General features: G+C 39.8%; 1 protein-coding gene across 2 annotated transcripts in view; it reads left to right on the forward strand.

Moving 5' to 3' along the window:
- JADE1 (jade family PHD finger 1) overlaps positions 1-19,568 on the forward strand; it is a 28,607-nt gene extending 9,039 nt beyond the window's left edge. For both annotated transcript variants that reach the window (XM_067530182.1, XM_067530180.1), the window contains exons 4-9: positions 2,648-2,859; positions 4,638-4,805; positions 5,923-6,039; positions 9,830-10,360; positions 14,935-15,052; positions 16,869-19,568. In XM_067530182.1, coding sequence (XP_067386283.1) covers positions 2,648-2,859; positions 4,638-4,805; positions 5,923-6,039; positions 9,830-10,360; positions 14,935-15,052; positions 16,869-17,770 — 2,048 coding nt within the window. In that variant the 3' untranslated portion in view covers positions 17,771-19,568. The remainder of the gene's footprint in view (positions 1-2,647; positions 2,860-4,637; positions 4,806-5,922; positions 6,040-9,829; positions 10,361-14,934; positions 15,053-16,868) is intronic.
- The last annotated feature ends 991 nt before the right edge of the window (positions 19,569-20,559 follow it).

A 20,559-nucleotide genomic window follows, 5' to 3' on the forward strand; every position in this document is an offset into this window, starting at 1 on the left:
ACTAAAAGTGAGATACTCACGCATTCTCTTCATCTCTCTCTTTCCCCTTTACTTCAGAAGAAGAAGGGGTCTGTTGACCTTGAGGGGAACCAGAGAGAGAAGCTAGCACAGAATCAATTACAGCACAAATGTGTATGAAAGTGTTACAGGGTATCTCTGTAGGAACGGCAGAAGAAGACATGGGGTTCACTCTGCAGATTGGCAGACACAGTAATCATAGAGGCATCCTCTGCAAGGTCATTCAATTGTACAAATTGATTAGAAGGCTGGGGTAGAAGAAAATACAGAACAGAGTAAAGTGAAAGTTCTCATTTGTGGGAGACCATGTCAGATGCACTTGACAGGAGAAAATAATTCCTTATGTTGGGAGACCAACATCTTTAGTAGCCTCGTGCCTTGCTGTTCCCAGCTTCTCCTGATTCCCTAAAAAGTGTAGGACAGATTGAGCTCTAAATTTTACCATTGTAACTTCAGGGGAGTGACTCTAGATTATGCTGGTGAAAGTCAAGTTGGTCTCCTGTGAGCTACAGTAATGTAGTCTAGGGATAGCTATGATTTGACAGGTTTTACTATGATCCTTAATATTCTCTAATGGTAGATTTTTGTGACAGATATGCCAGTGCATAGTAGTTTGCTATCATCCTTTACACATGCAGTTATTCTGTTAATAGTGGGAAGGAAATTCCTTCTTGGCCCCAGCAGGCAATGCGTGCAAGGCCTGAAATCTGACATTTGAGTTACCCTTATCAAAATTTTGCATGGCAACAGATATTATTAGTGATCAGTAAAATAAATAATTACTTGTTAATCTCCAGCTGTAGCATTTGCCTGATGATCTCCTGAGGCTGTGAATTCCATAGTTTGACCAGGACACTCTCTGCAGTGCTCTTTTTGATATTTAAAATGTGTATTATTTTTCCAAATATAAAACTTTAAAAAAAATTGTTATTTCTAAATGTATAGCCATTCAATTAAAGTAAATCCCAATTGTCAAAGTCCCCCCCAGCTGTAGCAGGGAGCATGGCAAAGTGATCTGCCTGAGTCCCTAAGCGCTGGGGTCTCTGCTGGAGCCACAGAAGGGAGCCACTGCCAAGGGACCCAGGTGGAGTGCACATGGCTACAGGATGCGTGTGGTTTCCCTACTTCAGCTAGTGGGACGGGAGATCAGCAAGGAACTCCTTTCATCTGGCTGCAGTGGGTGGGTTGGGGGGCTGCTAGCGGAGACTGGTGGCCCTTCAGGGTTGTAAAAATATCTGTGGCCTCTCGTGCCAAAAAGGTTGGGAACCACTGTGTTAGAGTGTTTCTTCTCCAGCTCTGTGATTTGGGGGAGCTAGGGATTCCTTCTCCATCTTTCTGTGGAATTCCTCAGAACCCAGGTGAATGATTTGCCCTGAGAGATGAGGAGCAGAATTACCCTTTAAGACACATGTCAAGAGTTTGCTATCTTTATCAGTATGTCATAATAAACAATAATTATTGGGAGCAGGACTAATGCCACAGGATCTTTGTTTTTCAAAACCTGTACATTGTCGCAAACTTCTATGAGTATCTCAGGTTTGAAGTGCATGAGGTAAACTGACTTTGGAGGAGGATAGGGCTTGCTTTGGAAAAAGACTGCTTTTTCAGACATGCAGGTGGCTGTGTGAAAAGAGTTTGTATAGGGCTTGCTGCAACACCAGTTCTGAAACTTTACTGGTTCTTGTACTGCCATTAAAAGTTGAGAAATGGGATACTTTGTCAGATAATTGTATCCAGATAGAGAGCTGGGCTTCATTTGGTATCTTTTTTGCTGAGTTTATTGTGGGTATTTTCAAGTCCATAATGAACATTTAACATGGATCCAATTTTATTATTTATTAATACAGTGATTTAGGTGATGATCAGTGTGATGGTGTCTGGGTGTAATGTTCAGACACAAGCACCTTGATTAAAATGGCCAAGTCCCACATTTAGATATATTTAATATAATTGGGTTCCCCATATATTTGAATAATTATTTATGTCTTGGCACTACAGTACATTCTACCCAGGATCAGGACTTGAATGTTCCAGGTGCTGTAAAAACGCACTACATCAAATAAAGGATTGTCTTATATGGGTTGCTGATTGTAACATATCAGAATGTACTTGATATATTTTGCATGTTGACTGTATTATCATCATTTTGATTGATACTTTGTTGCTCACTTTGGGAGTGCTTTGTGACCCTAGAATCGCTCTCAAAAGAGTCAATGTCTCTTAAAATGATTGAGGTCACAAAGTTGAAACAAGCAATTGTAGATAGTATTGAGAAGGAAGGAGAATGAGAGCAACGGTGACAACAGACAGGTGGGACTTGCTTGTGAAAATTTTCTTGCGGATTTCAAATATTGATTGAAATGAGTAAATTTCCATTATTTCAACACAGATCTAGAGCTTTTGACATTTTTGCCGCAACTAATTTACATTTCTCTAATGTTTGCCATGGCAATGACAGGCATAAATTAATCCTCTACACTGGAGGTGGGATGGTGTGTTGTGCCATTTGCAACTCATGGCTCAACCTTGGAGGAAAGGCTCAGCCTTTGATACATGGGTAGAAGGAGTTGGGGGTCCAGATGTTGTTACCATTTAAAAAATAATCCATTGCATTGGATTAATTTCCCAGGCATGCCTGAACTGGATGAGTACACAATGGAGAGAGTCATGGAAGAATTTGAACAACGATGCTATGACACTATGAATCATGCTATTGAGACTGAAGAAGGGCTTGGAATCGAGTATGATGAGGACGTTGTCTGTGACGTTTGCCAGTCCCCAGATGGGGAGGATGGCAATGAAATGGTGTTCTGTGACAAATGCAATATCTGTGTACACCAGGTATGGCACCCAGATGTAGAGGTGGGAGTGGCGTTTTGGGCAGCTTATGTGCTGTGGGTAGCGGCAGGCAATGGGTGGCTACAGAAATATCTCAGAACTATTACTGTTAAAGACAGGTTTAAAGCTAGCAGGCCAGATTCCTCTCTAGTGTAACTCATTGAGTTTGAGTTATACCAGTAGTGAAATTGGCCCACGGGACAAACTCACAAGTGACGTAAACGTAAGTTATACATTAGTAAATGTGTAAGTTACATGCTGAGAGGGGAAAAGGTGGGACTGTAGCAGGAAAAGCAACCAATAGGAGGATATAAAAAGATTTAAGATAAAAATGGGGGTGGCATTGCTTTCTCTTAACAGCATCTTGTACCCTCTTGCTGGTCGCTTTTGCTGCTGTAATCATGTCCTCCTTACTATTAAGTTTGTACATTACACTAGTTTATATTGACACTACCATCTGCCAATGAATTCGGCCCAGTGGGGTTTTGTTCTACAAAGATGTCTGCGATGTTTTAGTTTGGTCTCTCACTTTCCACACACAAGCCATGGGATACATTAAAGTCCCCCTTTTTGGCAATGTAATTTACAGTACCAATACAGTTGATTGAAGAGAAAGAGGAAGTCTGAAAAATAACAATCTCTATCCAACTAATAGGAAAACAGGCAGGATTTTTATAGTAGTTTAAACATAATTTATGTCATCAGGCTGCTTGTTAATAGTTGGTTTTGTTACACATTGGGATGACTCAGTCCAGGGATTTGAACCTGCATCTCTCACACGCTAGGTGAGTGGCCCGAACAACTAGACTGTTCTGGGGACAAGACAGCAAACCATGCCAGCCTTCTGTGGAAATGAAATAAGCCTTTCTTGGCATGGAAGAAGGAACTGATATGTTTGTAACACATCTGCTTCCTTGGCTGCTCCCTGTTGTGGAAGAGACCTTGCTATGGGTCTGTCTTCTCTCCATCCCTTAAAATGTTTGCCTCGTCATTGAGCACTGGGGTAGCTGTGATGTTTGATAAGCAAGAAACAATTTTTTTTCTTGCTCCTAAGGCTAAAGTTACATAAATGAATTTGCATGTATGGTCGTTAAATGTGTCTTTGAATGTGGCACTGTGGAAACACTGCATATCTTGCAAAGTGGCCTAAATTGTTTAAAATTGGCACATTGATAAGCCAGTAGCCATTCTACCTTGAGCTATGATCACATCAAATCTTACAAGTTAGAAAGGGTCAGAACTGGCAATAGTTTTGGTGGAGGTGTCCACAGAGACACCGCCAGTCTACTGCAGGACATAGTTCATCATTTCATTTTTCAGTGAGATGAAAAACCAAGGTCCTATCACTTGTGGTCCTTAAATGTCTCACAGGACTTTTTAGCTCCAGTTTCCTGGCCAACATCCAACTCAGATAGCTAACCATTCATATAGCTATCTAAATTTCCCTTTCTGTTTAAGTTGGTTAATATAGTCTTTACTTCCTATCCTAAAGTGGTGTGTTGTAGTGTTTTGCATTGTTAAACAGCTGGTGGCTCCCTTTCAGTGGTGGGAAAGGTATCTGTGTATATAGAATTGCTACATTTGTAAAATCACCTTGAGATCCTTCAGAACAAAAGTGACTACATAAATATAACCTAATATTATTATATAGCATGCAGTTCCATAAAGGGCTTTGAGGGTAACAAAAGGCTAAATATAAATCAGTTAATACTAACAGGAAAATGTTGTTGTTGTTCCCTTCTCTTCCCTTTCTTTCCCCTCCTGTGTAAACATGAGCACAGGCATGTTATGGAATCCTAAAGGTGCCAGAAGGCAGTTGGCTATGCCGGACCTGTGCACTCGGAGTTCAGCCAAAGTGTTTATTGTGTCCCAAGAAAGGAGGAGCTATGAAGCCAACTCGTAGTGGGACAAAGTGGGTCCATGTTAGCTGTGCTCTGTGGATTCCAGAGGTAGGAGCAATCTTAGCAAATGACAAATCTGTTCATAGTAACAAACAATCTGATGCCTGTTGCTATAATGACTGTAACATCCATGCAGCATTTGTTGTTGGAAAATAGAAAGAAATAAAAGATAAAAACAGGGAAACATTCATTTTCAGTTAAACATCGAGGACACAGCGTCTGGCAGGATAATACATGATCTATAAGAAAAAGGTAATTACATTAGCTCAGTGAACTACAATACAAATGGCTCATACATCTAAAAAAGGACAACTGCTGGGAAAGCTAATTTAGTGAGCACACAAGGCAAGCACTGTTTGTAGATGGAAACTCAGAACCTGGGTAAGGAAGTGTTTGGATTAACAGTGGTAATTCTTGAGAGTTCTGGCATTCAAAATATTCATCCTTTAAAATCACTGAAACTGATGGTTTGTTTCATAGCTGATTCATTTTTTTGGGGACGAAATGGTTTTGAAACTGGATTTTTCACTGTATACTGAAGAACCTGGACATGTTAATTTGGCATGTTACTAGGCAATGAAGCAGATTCCTCTTGGAAGGTTGTACTTTCCTTTTTGCTTGGGGTGGAATCTACAAATGGACTTAAGCATTGCAATGCTGAGTGTCCTGCCACCTAATTTTAAGTGCCCAGAAAATCCTGGAACAACAGCCTGAGTTAGGTGTCTAGTTTCCATGTACAATGAATGGGGATCACAAAAGTCAACATGCTAGGTGGGGAGACACCTAAGCTAGCCAGTGGGAGATGCTGACCAGAGGGGTGTATGCTAAGCATGCTTACCTGATTTGGCCTTGCATACAAATGCCTATCTTCCCTGGGTTCGTGGGTCACTCTGTGGCTTTGGTGGCAGATAGGTATCTGGATGCCTAGAGTGAGGTAGCACTGTACATGTGTAGAGGCAGAAATACAGGCACGTACAGAACTCTTACCCTGAAAAACTTAGGTGCGGAGTGAGTTTAGGTGCTACATGGTTTAGTGGGAGTTCTGTGGATTACAGTGGAGCCAAAGCTAAGGTGCCTAAGTCTGGGGTTTAGACACGTAAATGCTTTCCTGTTTCCCATACTTACTGCTTATTTTTCCCTGTATGTTTTTCATTCCGATGCTTAGGTGAGTATTGGCAGCCCAGAAAAGATGGAGCCCATAACCAAGGTCTCTCACATTCCCAGCAGTAGATGGGCATTAGTGTGCAGCCTTTGCAATGAGAAGATTGGGGCATCCATACAGGTAATAAACTAACATGAGCGTGTTTGTTATAGATGTAAATATGCATTCTGTAAAACCTCCCTGATTCACTTCACATAGTTCACACAGAAAAATTATGGTCTCTTTCTACATCTCAGCAGTTTTAATAGCAGATATTATAGGGAAATCTCATGGCTTAAGGCTTCCTCGCTTTTACAGCATATATACTGAGATATGTTTCTCAGTGCACTAAAATACAAATAATGACACTTTTGACTATACTTGTTAAATGAACAAAATACATTTTGTGCTGCATTCTCCTTGCTTTTTAAGTAGCAGTTGTTCATTTACTCGTTAATTTGTAAAAATCAGTAATTTGCTGTGGTCAAAATATTCAAACTTGGAAGCCAAAAACTGCGTGCTAAAATTTACCTGCACGTACTTCCAAAGTGATTGTCAAAGGCTCAAAGAGAAGTTTGACACCCAATTCCCCTTGAAAATCTTCCCTCTGATGAGCAGCTTGATTTTCAGAGATGCTAAGCACCCGCAGCTCTCACTGAAGTCAATAGGCATGAGAATGCTCAGCACCTTTCATAATAAAGCTATGAATCAGGTGACTAAATATGAACTTAGGTGTCCAATTTCATACACCACCCAACTTTAAACTTTTTGGCCCATGTGTCTACTAGAAATTAAAGTTAACTGGTAATGTCTGCTGTTGTTGGTAAGGAGGAGTAATGCTACCACAGTCCTCTTGATTTGATAAATATCAGGTGTTTTCATTTGTTGGTCTTGTTAGTTCTGTGATGAGCATCTCTGCCATTGAGCTCCAGAGTAAGTAGGAAAGGAACAGTTTGCATGCTTAGAATCTGCTACAAAATGCAAATGAGTCATGAGCCACAAACAGAAGAAATACAAGTGCCTTTTTCAGTTGGTAATGAAAAGCCATAAGTTGGGCAGATTTAAGAGGTGGCAAGCTTTGCAGATATTTTGTATTCTCTAGAATCAAAGCTTCTGGCCCTGACTTTCCCATTGCCTTGCACCTTATAGAATCATTTACACATTTGTATAGTAGCTGTCAAACACTAACATTCTGATGTTTACTCTCACTTAGCAGAGGTGTAAATTGACTGCACAAGGTGCAAGGCAGTGGGAGGATCAGGCCCAGAGTGCTCAAGGAAATAACTATCTCCATGTACTGTAAAGAATTAATCTGTGGCTATGTATCCAGCACTAAAGCAAGAGCACCAATGTCCTGTTTCTTACCACCAATTGCATTCGTGGCAAAATTCCAATGTGGGTAATATGTTTCCTAATTAATTTCTCTCTGAAGTTACAATGGGATATGGATTCTTCACTTATTGTAAAATGTTCTGCGGTGTTAAACAACAGGATTGATCTGCCTCCGAGTTAACTGCATTTCAGGAGTGGGTGAAGAGATTCCTTGTGTATATATCAGTTTGTGAAATTTATAAAGCAATATGGGATCCTTCGGGATAAAAGAGGATATATAGATATTATGTTAAGGGGTGTTAATTCTGAAAGCAGTTTAAGAATATGTAGAGATCTACAGTACATATTAGATATGAATCTTAAATCTCCTGTGAGAAGGGCCACAAGCGTGTTTGAATGCATTTTAAGAGTATGTGGTGTCCTCCTTTCGCTGGAGAAAATAAGGATAGGTTACCTAATTGTAAGCAGGGTACTGCTATCTGATAAAGAGACATACACAGCAAAGTGCTTCAAAGATGAAAAGTAAAGCTACCAGGTCTGAGTTCAGATCACTGGTTCATGCCACTCCCTCCCTTGTTCCTCTCTTCCTGAGCCATTGATGGTGTATGCTGGGAAGTTATAAAATAGCCGTTCAGCAGCTATTCCAGTGAAACCTTTCAGTCTGTCAGAAGACTTGTTTACTGTTCCTACTTCAGTGAAGATATGAAATAATACATACAAAGTAAAGAAAGTTAATCTTTCCACAAAGTCCTGTCTCCCTCTCCCCCCCCCCCTCGGAAACACTTACATAATGGAGAAATCAAACTATTTTGTCCCCAATACTTGTTTGAGGAAACTGCAGTAGTTTCACACTAAATACAGATTTTTTTGGTATACATTTTTACATTCTTGCTCTGAAAACCTCTCTGTCTACTCGAGTAGAGTAAACAGAATAGGATGATATGTATGCTGTACAGCTGCCACTTCAGACAGTTACACATTCAGAAAGATCATTTGGAGAAATACACTTGGTTTCAGTTTTCTGTGACATCACCAAGGACTATTATGGGGTCTTTTTGAGACAAGAAACATGAATGAGAGAGTGTTTTCATGGCCTGTAAATACATAAAACGTGTGCTGTGAAACTTCTATATAGTAGGAAAAATAGAGAATTTACAAAGTGTGTAATAAAAAAGATGATAATCAACTGAATGAGTTGAGGGAGAAGAGGCAGTTGCACTCCAGAGATGTTTTATATTATGAGATGTTAACACTAATTTAAAAAAGCGAGCTAGTGGATGAGCATGGGGATGGGCAGAAAGTAGTTGCTGCAAGCTGGGAAAAGCAAAACTGCATTTTCTTCCAAATTCAGCATATTTCCTTCAGATGAGACAAGCTTTCCTCGCCACTCAACAGAACTTTACTTTTGATATAAGCAAAAGATTAGAAATCATAGTAGCATGGAGCTCACTGCAAAAAGCATTTCTTTTCTGTTGTTTAATATCCAACTATGCTACTGTTGCCCTGTTTGTCCACAAAGCATTTATTTGAAGGAGGGAAAAGGACAAAGAGAGTTTCACCATTTTTCATATCCCTTCTAAGTATTGATTTTTATTAAAGAACATTTATCTGAAACCTCTGCAGTTTAAACTCTGTAGTGTACATTTATGTGACATCTGGCTGCTGAGTCAACCTGAGCAGGAAAACCCAGAGGAGACAGATACTTGGCTTTGTTACAAAGCACTGTATAAATATCCTGCTGCAATGCATTTCTCTTTAAGGTTAGATCACTTGGGTTAAGTATAGTTTAGCCCTGTCACAGTTAATGTCTGTGCCATTCATTTCCACTTTTAATTTATTTCTCTGTTGGGGACAAGGGTTCAAGGGGATTTTTAAAATTTTATTTCTTTTAAGTTACGGCTGTTTGCTATTAAACACTTTGCAAAAGAAAATTAGTTACAGTTAAAATGAAATGGTAAAACTTCTTAGCTCCATGATGGCTGGGTTCAGTGGGAGACCTTGGGAGATGACAAAAGAAGCGAATTGTAGTTTTTTCTCATGTGAAGTAGAAGAGCAATAGTGAGTGAAGTAGTGAATGCCAGTAATATAACATGTGACATTCTACATTGATGATAAAAGAAAAAAATCCCACCCGACCCTTGCCATTTGGATTGCACAGTTCCAGGTGCTGCGAGAGATTTTAATTGAAGTATCAGACTGGCCTGGAGCCACAGGGTTTTTTCCTCTCTGGAGTGCTAGCATAGCTGAAGGGGATCGTTTTGCCTTGCGGGATATTGCTTTAAGTGACTGGATCCAGTGACCATGAGAAACCTCCTTTTGTGGAGTTGCTCATATTGAATGGCATGATAGGGGCAGGGAGAAGTTAATCGCTCATGTCTGCTAGATGACTAGATTGCTGCCTGAACTGATAGCATTAAATTGCAAACCTAATAGTGAGAAAGTACTTAGCTTAGAAACAAAACCCAGTACTGTGGTGTATTGTACCATAGTTGCATTTGTGTAGTATTGATCTCAACGTAGTCATGGCTGTACAGGTATTTTGTGTAGCGTGTGTCATTTTTTATTTAAAGCATGTTTATTTTTTAAAATTCTTCTGCAGTGTTCAGTGAAAAACTGCCGAACAGCCTTTCATGTCACATGTGCATTTGACCGTGGCTTGGAGATGAAGACCATCCTGGCAGAGAACGATGAGGTCAAGTTCAAGTCATACTGCCCCACGCACAGCTCCACCAAGAAACGGGATGACGAAAACCTCAGTGAAAACACCAGCCAGGAAAATGAGAATGGGATGGAGGACAGCTCCCCTTGTGCCCACATAGAGCCCTTCCACAGTCTTGATCAAAACCAGGAGGAAGCCCACAGGGTCAGCATCCGCAAGCAGAAGCTCCAGCAACTGGAGGATGAGTTCTACACATTTGTCAATGTCTTGGAAGTGGCCAAGGCCCTGCGGCTGCCTGAAGAGCTGGTGGAGTTCCTGTACCAGTACTGGAAGCTTAAGAGGAAAGTCAATTTCAACAAGCCCTTGATCACCCCAAAGAAAGACGAAGAGGACAATCTGGCCAAGCGGGAGCAGGATGTTCTGTTCAGGAGACTGCAGCTCTTCACACACCTCCGGCAGGATCTGGAGAGGGTAAGCCAGAGCAAGCTTATGCTTGTGAAGGGAATTGTGCTGTGTTCAGTTAGCAGATTTCACAACCTAAATTAGTGATAATATATTCCGTTGGTTATTGTCATAGGATGCGGGCAACCAAATTTTGTTCCAACCCAGGGCCATGTTGTCCACTTGCCAGGACTCAGAAGATTGCAACTGAATTTGTATAGCGCAGAACAGGTTGCAGCTATCTTCTTTTGAAAAGAGGATCAGCCCGCAGAGGTGACAGCTCTTGGCATTTTATGCCCAGTCTCAACCTGAACAGCTTTGGGTATGTTAGGCTAGATGACCCTTGCGCTCTTGTCTAACCCTATGTCTACACTGTAGCTAGGAGCAAGCCTCTCAGTGCAGGTAGACAGTCACGCACTAACTCACCTCCAGCTAGCATACTAAAACTAGCAGTGTGGATGTTGTGGCTTGGGTGGCATCTCAGGCTCTCAACCCACCTGACCCCCTGGGTCTGAGCTCGGGTGGCTAGCCTGAGTCTCCACGGAGCCACCAAATCCACATTGCTATTTTTAGCACAAGTCTGTCTACCCGGGCTGGGAGGCTCGCTCTCAACTGCTGTGTAGGTGTACCCTTTGTGGACTGCACTTCTTTGTTGGTGACATTGATGGCTGTGGGCTGTACTGCAGCCACCTACGTTTTTAGTATTGCAAGCAATTAGCTTGTGCTGCTGATTCACATTTTTTAGACAAACAAAAAAACCAATCAGTCTTTCCTTGTGTCTTTGATTTGGAGCTTGCTTGTTTTTCCTTTGATAATAGAACAGCGTGAGGTCAGCCTTTCACCAGAATATGTGCATAATAGTCTTAGTAGACAGAGATGTTCCACTGAGTTGGGTTTTGAATGTTAAAAGTGTAATTTGAATGGTCTCAGCTTGATGTTTTATCCTTAGTACATCTTCCTTAACAAGGATCTGAAATTGAACCTTTGCTCTTAGATAATCTGGCAGAGAGTGAGAGATTTTTTTTTTAAGGCCAGAAGTGACCATTATGATTATATAGTATGCCTCCTGTATAACACAGGCCATACAACCAGACCCAGTGGTTCCTTTATCAGGTCCAAAAAACTTGTGGTTGAACTAGAGCATACATTTTAGAAAGACATTGTCTTGATTTAAAGATCTCAGGTGATGGAATCTATCCCATCCATTCATAAAACTCGCTAAGGGCTAATTACTCTTGTTAGTAAACATTTACACCTTATTTCCATTTTAATTTTTCTAGCTTCAACTTCCCATCAGTGTGTGTCTTTCATATTTTGTGCTACATTAAAGACATCTGTAATATCAGAATTCTTCTGTCTCCATAGGCACTTAAGTGTACTAGTCTCCTCTTAACCTCTTTGATGAGCTAAATAAGTTGAGCTCCTTTAGGTCTCTGTGTCTTCTCCAGACTTCAAATATTATTCTTGTGTCACGTTCTACACCCTTTCCAGTTTTTCAACATTCTTTTAATAGTCAGGAAGTATTATTCCAGCAATGGTTACTCAAGTAATAGTGCCTCCCTCCTATAACTTGACATTCCTATTTATACATCTAAAGATCACATAAGCCCTCTTAACCAGAAACATTCGACTGGTAGCTCATGTTCAGTCTAGTCACTTCTAAGTCCTTTTCAGAATCAGCACTTTTCAGGATACAGTCTGTTATACTGTAAATATGACCTATGCTCTTTGTTCCTAGACATAACCTTGATTTTGGCTGTATTAAAATGCATGTTTTTACCCAGTTTACCAAGTGATCTAGCTGTGCATAGGTGCCTTGTCTTCATCATTATTTACATATCTGTCATCTGCAAATGGGGCTCAATATAGGGGTAATTGGATGAAATTCTGTGGCCTGTGTTATACAGGAGGGCTGACTAAAATGATAATGGTCCTTTCTGGTCTTAAAATCTATGAACATGATTTTATAGGAGATCGCTGATAAAGTATTGATTAGCACTGGAATGAGAACCTATTTGTGTGGGATCCTACTAGAAACAACCACTCATGGATGATTCTCCATTAACAATTACCTTTTGAGATCAGTTAGCCAGTTTTTAATCTATTTAACGTGCCATATTGATTTTGTACAGTGTTAACCTTTTAGTCAATATGTCATGCTATAGTGAATCAAAAGCCTTACAGAAATCCATATATACTTCATCAGCTAAATATATATGACATATATATTTGACTTACATAAAAATGTTATATATTTTATTTTAATATATTAATATATCATATTATATTAAAAATATATGAAAATTATTAATAAAATATATAATATAATATATACATATTAATATATTTTATATGTTATACTTTTATTTACTATAATTTAGTATTTCATATATTATTAATGATAATGTATAATGTTGTTATAATATAGATAAGACGTTTGAGTTCCACCGAAAGATCATTCATTTAACTGTGATGATGGGGTATAGAGCCCTGCATCCCATCGGGACCTGACTCCTGACTACAAGTGTTGGGGCTGCTGGGTTAGGTACCAACTGCTCTTGGGCTCAGGTCGTGTTGGTTCGTCTCACATCCATCTTCCTGTGTGGAATATGAGTGGTGGCAGCTGGGGCCTGCGCCTACTGGCTGCTGCCACCTCTTTGTGCTGTGTACAGTGTGGAGTGGGCGTGTGCCTCTTATTCTGCAGCCCACACAGCGCAGCAGGGGCTGGTGGACAGCAGGCACAGGGCACACACCTGCCATCATGCCAACCCCATGGTAGGAAGAGGAGAGCCAGTTCCACAGGCTGGTGACAGTGGCGCAGACTCAGGTTCAGGGTCAAGTTGGCTTGGGTCTAGGTGGCCTAAAAATTAGGCGCAAGCAGACCTCTAATGGGGAACTTTCTATTTTAATCTTTTTTTGTGACTGTCCCAATCAACAACAAAATCAAGAAAAAGCCCTCCACCACAGAAATCAGAAAATAATTTATATTTAAGAATACATTCTTTGAATGTGTCAGCATGGACCCCACTGCAGGCACTCATGCCCATGCGATCAAATTTTCTTTTGACTGCAGTGTCTCTCTGTGCAGTGTGTGCAGCGTGTTCCACCTCATGCTTCCACAGCCTCCTTCAGTTCCACTTTACTGTCCCATGGCAGCAAGGTTGCACCCAGCAAGCCTTCTACTGACTAGGTCTTAGTTCAGGCTAAACTTCTTCAAAATCTCCTGCAAATCATCGGAACCATGTCTGATCTTCTGTTTTCACCAACATGAATAGCTCACCAGCTGTCTGGACTGAACTTCTCTGGTCAGACCTTTTTATCCAGGGCTTCTGTAATGGAGGACTCAAAACCCAGGGGCTTCAAGCCATCTTATGATAGATATTCCTCCTGAAGAATTGACACAGTAGGCATGTCTTCTGGCTGAGGGAATCACATTTCAAGGAATGTCAATATGCTTATCCTTCTCTGTGAGCCATCTTGTTACAGAGACTCACTAAGTGGATCACACAGTGCATTTCCACCTACTGTCAGATGGCTGGTTAGTGTCTCCCTCTGAAAGTCAATGAAAACTCCATTAAGTTACTGGCTGCATTGTTTGCCTGTTCAGAAATGTGCCAGTCTCAGATCTGCTAGCCAGCTATGTGGAGACCTGCTGTCTTAAAACATTGCCTTGACGTGGCAGCCAAATTGGCTGCCAAGTTCAGGAGAGCAGTACCAGAGTCTCTAGTTGATTGACTGCAGGTGAAACTCCTCAGTCACACCATCCTTGGAGTATACTGCTTGCCAATTACCTATTGTGGGATCCACACTGACTACAACAGCTATTTACAGTAATTGTGGTCTTTGAGATGATGTAATCAATGTGGATCCTATACCTGGTCTTCCAGCCTCATTTTTCTGAGTCCTCAGCTATCCCAGGCTTTGAATTGTGAGGGAAATGAGGGATGGTCACAGGCAACCCCACTCTATGTCCTTGCATGGACAGACACACAAGGAAGTACAGAGTGCATGTGCAGCTCTGATGGGCACTGCTAGTGAAAAAAAAATCCACTCATATGCATGAGATACATGCGCTCTTGTAGTGGGATCCACACTGACTACAACATTTTGAAGAACCAGTTACTGTAGGGTAAGTAACTGTTCTATACAGAATTTAGTGAACAAATAATAGTCACGCTATGTCTGTCATATGGTTGCATACATCGGAGCCCCTGTACATGAATTACTTGACCTAAGTGAGACTAAAATGGAAGATTCAAGAAAGACGCTGTTACTACACCTCAAATTTTGATCATATAAGCTATTAAGTGTAATTAAAAAGGTCTTTATATATATGTGTGTATCCAGTAGCAGGAGATGTGGGGATGGTTCTCAAAGATCCCTCCTTATTTCTCCTTTTACTTCCACCTCCAAATTCAACAGGGTTGCAGCCAAGGTTCAGTGCTGGAGAAGGACACTCAGGAGTGATGCATTGCCTTTATAGCTTGTTGGCTGAGGAGCATGAGACCATCTGGATCCTGGATATTGATTCTTCAGGCCAGCCTGGCAGATTTTATAGTTTTATCATCATGAAATTCAGTGACCATATAATTTGTGTTTTCTAGGTTCGGAATCTGACTTACATGGTGACCCGAAGAGAAAAGATTAAGAGATCGGTGTGCAAAGTCCAGGAACAGATATTCAATCTCTATACAAAGCTTATCGAGCAAGAAAGAGGTTCAGGTATGTTTTACAGACTTCATTATCACATGCAAGCACAGAATGGTTTGGCTATGGTCTACTTACTGTTTTGAAGCTTACCCTTCCCTATATTCTTGTTTAGTGCACCAGGAAAAATGAACCAGAGCCAGTATATTCTAAAGCAGGGGCATCCAACCTTTTTGCATAAGGGGCCACATTGCAATATTTTTCTAACTCGGGGGTTGGTGATCTGGAGGAGGCTGGAGAGGGTTCCTAGAGGTGTTCTTTTCAGGTCATGGTTTGAAGCACATTGTGTGTCAAACCCTTATATTGTTATGGTTCACACTGAAATCACACTTCTCTGATAATGTTTGACCTTTAAAACTACAAACATCTAAAATCACTGTAACTTGGATCTACATTTTTGTCCCAGTTTGTTTACTTAGTACTTTTGACAGCACTTTCTGTGGAGTCAACTTCACTTTTTCCTCCACTACATGTTTAGGTTTAGTCTTTTTTCATGTTGTTTATACTGGTCTCTGAAATAGGGGAGAGAGAACATTTTTAAAAACAGGTATGTGGCTAAAATCACAAATATTAGCAATAGGGACCCAGCAGCAGGTGTAGTCAGTGTTTTAAATCGATTACATTTCAGTCCCTTTAAAGATGTTACAAGGAAAATGAGTTATTGGTAAAAAATCAGTTCTTAAAGAGATTTTAATTTGATTTGATTTGGTTGTTTTCTCTTGTATATTATGGATTATTTTCTGAATTGCCAGGCTTAGAATAGGAAAGGGACAATTATAGTTCTGTGTCTGTCATGGTATTTTCTAAATGTATTTGTATTCATTCCTCAAAGAAAAAAAATTTCATATATGTAATAAGAGAAAAATCACATCCCTGTTCCTTATATTTGCCTGTCAAGTGTTTCACTTTCTTTCCTTCCCTGCTTAAACCCTTTGTACAACAACTATCAAGATGAACTCACCTTTTGGGTCCCAGCTAGAAGCATTGTAAACCTATTGTTTTCTATTAAAATCAGTTGAAAATTGAAAGGTCTGCATTTCAGCACATCCTGTTTAAGACCAAGCATGCTGCTGTGAACTGTCAAAAGGAAGGGCACTTTCTATTATTCCAAAAGTGGCTCATAGAGATAACAGTCCTTCTGAATGAGTCAGTTAGTCAGTGGTTTTAAAGGTATGAATTCTGATGGGGCAGCAAAATGAAGTTGAAAAATCATTCCCACCCATTTACTGCTGACTGAAAATAATTGCTTCTCCCGCAGGAAAATGCTACAATAAAAAGGTTAAGTAGATTATCCTTAAGTATTTAATCATTAGTCAGATGGTACAATCAGCTAGTAGAACCATGCATGATGACATATGTGGTAGATTGTCCATCTAAGTGAGGTTGCTTTTTTCCAAGGAGTTTAAATCAAGATTGGATGTTTTTCTAGAAGATGTGTTCTAGTTCAAGTACAACTCTTGGACTTAAAACAGGAATTAATACAGGGAAGTCCTGATATGCAAGATATCAGACTAGGCAATCACAATGGCTCCTTCTGGCCTTAAAATCTGTGTGATACACTAACTATAGTATCTATAGCAATATAGAAGTTGCATTTAAGTAGAATTAGACCTACAGTAAGTAGAAAAGTTGCTGAAGGCTGATCACTGTCAGATGATGAGTGTTATGAAAGCCACTAAATGCTGTTCATGCTCCAGCATAATTAAAAGAAGTTGAAGACAGGAAAAATAAAATTTAAAAGAGGAAGTTTAGGAGGTAAAAGAATTTGTTATATCAGAGAAGTGATTTGCCATGGCTCAACTGTGAAGTAATTTTTCTGTGTTGCTTTTAGGTGTGCCTTCTTCCTCCACCTCAGTAGAAAACATGGTATTGTTCAACAGTCCACCTTTGGGTCCTGATGCTCCCAAAATAGAGGATTTGAAGTGGCATTCTGCTTTCTTCAGGAAGCAAATGGGCACTTCTCGGACACACACAATGAAAAAATCACACAAGAGAGACAGAGTAAGGAACAGCGCTGGGAATGACAGCAAATCCCTGCTAAAGCAACCCAGCCAAAGGGAAGGTATTGTGACTACAGGTAGCTTTTTAAATTTTGAAAAGGCCTTTGCAGAAGCACGAATTGTATCAGCACAACAGAGAAATGGAATAGTTATGCCAGACCACAGGAATAGAAGAGACAATCGTTCCCATTATGAGGTAATGAAGGCAGAACTGAAGGAAAAGCCTTCCAAGCAGAGCCACAAGCCACTGACATCCACAGAAGTGTCTCACAGGCAATCAGAAAACAAAAGGGCTGTGAACCATCCAGGTGGAAGGTCAACACCTGGTACACGGAGGGATATAATACCTAAATACAATGGATCCCTCATCAAAATAAACTATAACCAGACTGCAGCTAAAGTGCCTACTACACCCACAAGCCCAGTGAAAAACTGGGGCGGATTCCGAATTCCAAAGAAGGGGGAGAGACAACACCAGGGAGAGATCCAGGAGGAGACCTGCCACCAGAACTCTAACTGTCCGTACTTGGGTATGGGTAGAGTTTTGTCTAAAGACAGGGCAAAAAGCAAACTAAAGACAGACAGCGAGAATGATGGGTATGCCCCCGATGCTGAAATGAGTGACTCAGAAACTGAAGTGGCTGAGAAAAAATGCAGACAGCAACGGCTTAGTCCAAACAGCACTATCAACAGGAGGACGGACCTTATTAGGAGAAGTATCCTGGCCTCTTGACTGGACAGTAATACACATCTTCAGCACCACTATCAGTAGAGGCACTCCCTGCAAACCCATTCTGCATTATTTATTGATGTGAGGAGGGGAAGGTGGAGTTTTAGACATGGCTACAGATGACAGATAACCAGTTAGCCCCTGAGCTGTATAAACATGTTTATGTGCACTTAACACTATGATTTTGCCCCTTGCCCTAGGTCCGTAGAATCTATTTCTGTGATAAATTTGAACCTTCTTTATTTGCAGCTTTCTTGAGGAAACAGAAAATGACATCACTACTAAAAGGGAATCTCTGATGGAACACTAAAAGAATTCATTAAATACGTTGGGGGCGGGGGGGGTTGCATCCGTATCTCTCTCTAGCAAAACAGCACTGACAAGATTTTTTCCCCTCCCGCCCCAAAAGCACAAGCTGTTAATTTAACTAGTGTGTACTATATCAAACATGGTTATTTAACCATCAAGCATTACTAACCCATTACAAATGCTCTCTTTCCTTGAACTGTGGCAGGTCTTTAAGTTATATGTGCCTGCAGAATGTTTTTGTTGCATTGGAGTTCTGTATAAATGGCAGCTCTAAACCTTCCATAACTCCAGGGTTTACATGTAAATACAACCAACAGGTAGTCAGTTTTAACCACACACTTACTGGAGAAAAATGAAGGGGACAGGTCAGAGCTGCAGCTGCCTAATGGTGCAACAGAACAGCGTAAAAACACCCAATATGAGCATAGAGCCATATTCCTAAGCTCTTCAGTTCTGGGGAAAGAACACATTTTGAAGGTAGTCTGTCCAGTTCTGAGAAAGGGGCATATTTATGGCCTACTGTATTCTCTGGAACAATCTACAAAGCAGCTTTAGCATTAGCCAGTCACCTGTCCTCCAAGATTACAACAATTCAAGTGGGTATGACTAACTTAAGGACATTAGTCAGCAGGCTCTCCCAACGCCAACCACTAATGCACTAATGGTATGTATTGGGAAATCCAAGCTTCTGACACTAAAGCGTTACTTTAAAAAAAAGGACAAATATATATATATATTTTTAAATAGAATAAAAAGGAAAGGCAGTAAATTGTGATTAGCTCTTTACATTCAGATCAAGATAAAATGATTTCATTCTATTGTGGACTAGATTTGATGAGAGAGGGAGCTCACATTCTGATGACAACTTGTTTTTAAATAACTGCAAATGGCAATAACTAGTGAGTAAGCTATCAGCAATAACATTAATAGTACATGAAGAGACTGTTTTGTTTGTGCATTATATAAAGTGCATATGTATCATAACAATGGATAGGTAAGAGCCAGACATTTTTATTTTTGGAATTCTGCATAAATGTAAGTCAGGCATGAAATAGTTGAAAGAAAGTTTAAGCAGCAATGAGTTTAGAAATATGGGCAGATGGAAGAATCTCTTTTTCTTTCCCCCAACCTACTGCTATCATTATTCAATTACATAATACATTTTAAAATTCCCTTTTCATTGGGGCAAGGAAAGAATAGTTAGAACTTTGCTATTAAGTTTAAGTCTTCCAGAGGATTCAGTTGACAAAATAGGTTTATTGATGTTCCATCTTGCTATGCAAGCTATCAAATAACTAAATACTTCACACAAATGCTTCCCTATCATTTGTTCTACTTTTTAAATCTAAATTAAGTCTTAATCTGTTGACACTTAATGGAATAATCTTGGGAAGGGGAAATGTAGGTATTGAAAAGATATTTTGTTGTTAAATGTTGCTGCTCCTGAGAAACCAGATTCATCTCATCGTTGTTGGCCAGATTATCTGGTTGTTGCACATGTCAAATGAGGAATGGAGGATCTGAGTCATACAGACATTCACTCTTGACATGACTTAAAATATTAAAGTTCTTGTTTGATTAAAAAGAAGAAACTTTTTATTGGATAGGAAGTACAGTTGATGTCATTTTTAAAGTCAGCAACATTTCCAGATGAGGGTAAGTTAATTACTTACGATAAGGAGGTTTTCATATAGGGAATTGTTTGTCAAGCCATAGAAGGAAAAAAATTAAATTTGATTTTAAGCAAACGTTTTAACCTCACACCATTTTGAAAGAGGTACCTGATTCATTTGCACTATTATGAATGCTAGTGTTGTGCAGAAATAATGCCTTATCTGTTTTACTCCCCACACGTTTAGGTTAATAAGCTTTCTAATGTTCCACGTTATGCTGAACCAAATAAAAAAGGCGCTTTTCCCAATCCCCTAATTACAAGAAAGCTTGTAAAGTTAGTTTCACGCCAGACTTAGCGCTCAGCAAGAAAGGAGTCCTAAGTATAGCAGTAACAACCCAAACTCACCCCTTGTGTTTTGTTGGTATGGAACCATTCACTGATTTTTTTTTTAAAGCTTTACCTTTCCTTGTGCAGATTGACCAAGAAATCTCTTTGATTATGATTGGTGTATTATGTCAAAATGTAGGCTAGTTAAACTTTTGTAAAGTTGCCTGGAATACCATTTGTTAGGTTGTAAACACACACAAATCTAAATGAAGGGTTTATTCGTGTCATGTGCAAATCTTAATTATTTTAAAAATTTGAAAAAAAATGTCATTACATTTGTATAATCTTGTACAAAAGATTTTTCACTATGTGCCTAGCTTTGGTGTCCATTCAGCTAAAATGAAAAAAAAAAAAGGTGCATGAAGAAAAACAGATAGAATCAGAGATGAAAAGTATATGTAGAGATGACTATTTTATATTACTTGGCCCAATCCTGTATTTATTATTTTTTCCCTTTTCTGAAGTATTTATAAAGATCTAG

The sequence above is a fragment of the Emydura macquarii genome, unplaced genomic scaffold (genome assembly GCF_026122565.2).
Source record: "Emydura macquarii macquarii isolate MOO-44397 ecotype Brisbane River unplaced genomic scaffold, CSIRO-AGI_Emac_v2 contig_3044, whole genome shotgun sequence".
Taxonomy (NCBI): Eukaryota; Metazoa; Chordata; order Testudines; family Chelidae; genus Emydura; species Emydura macquarii.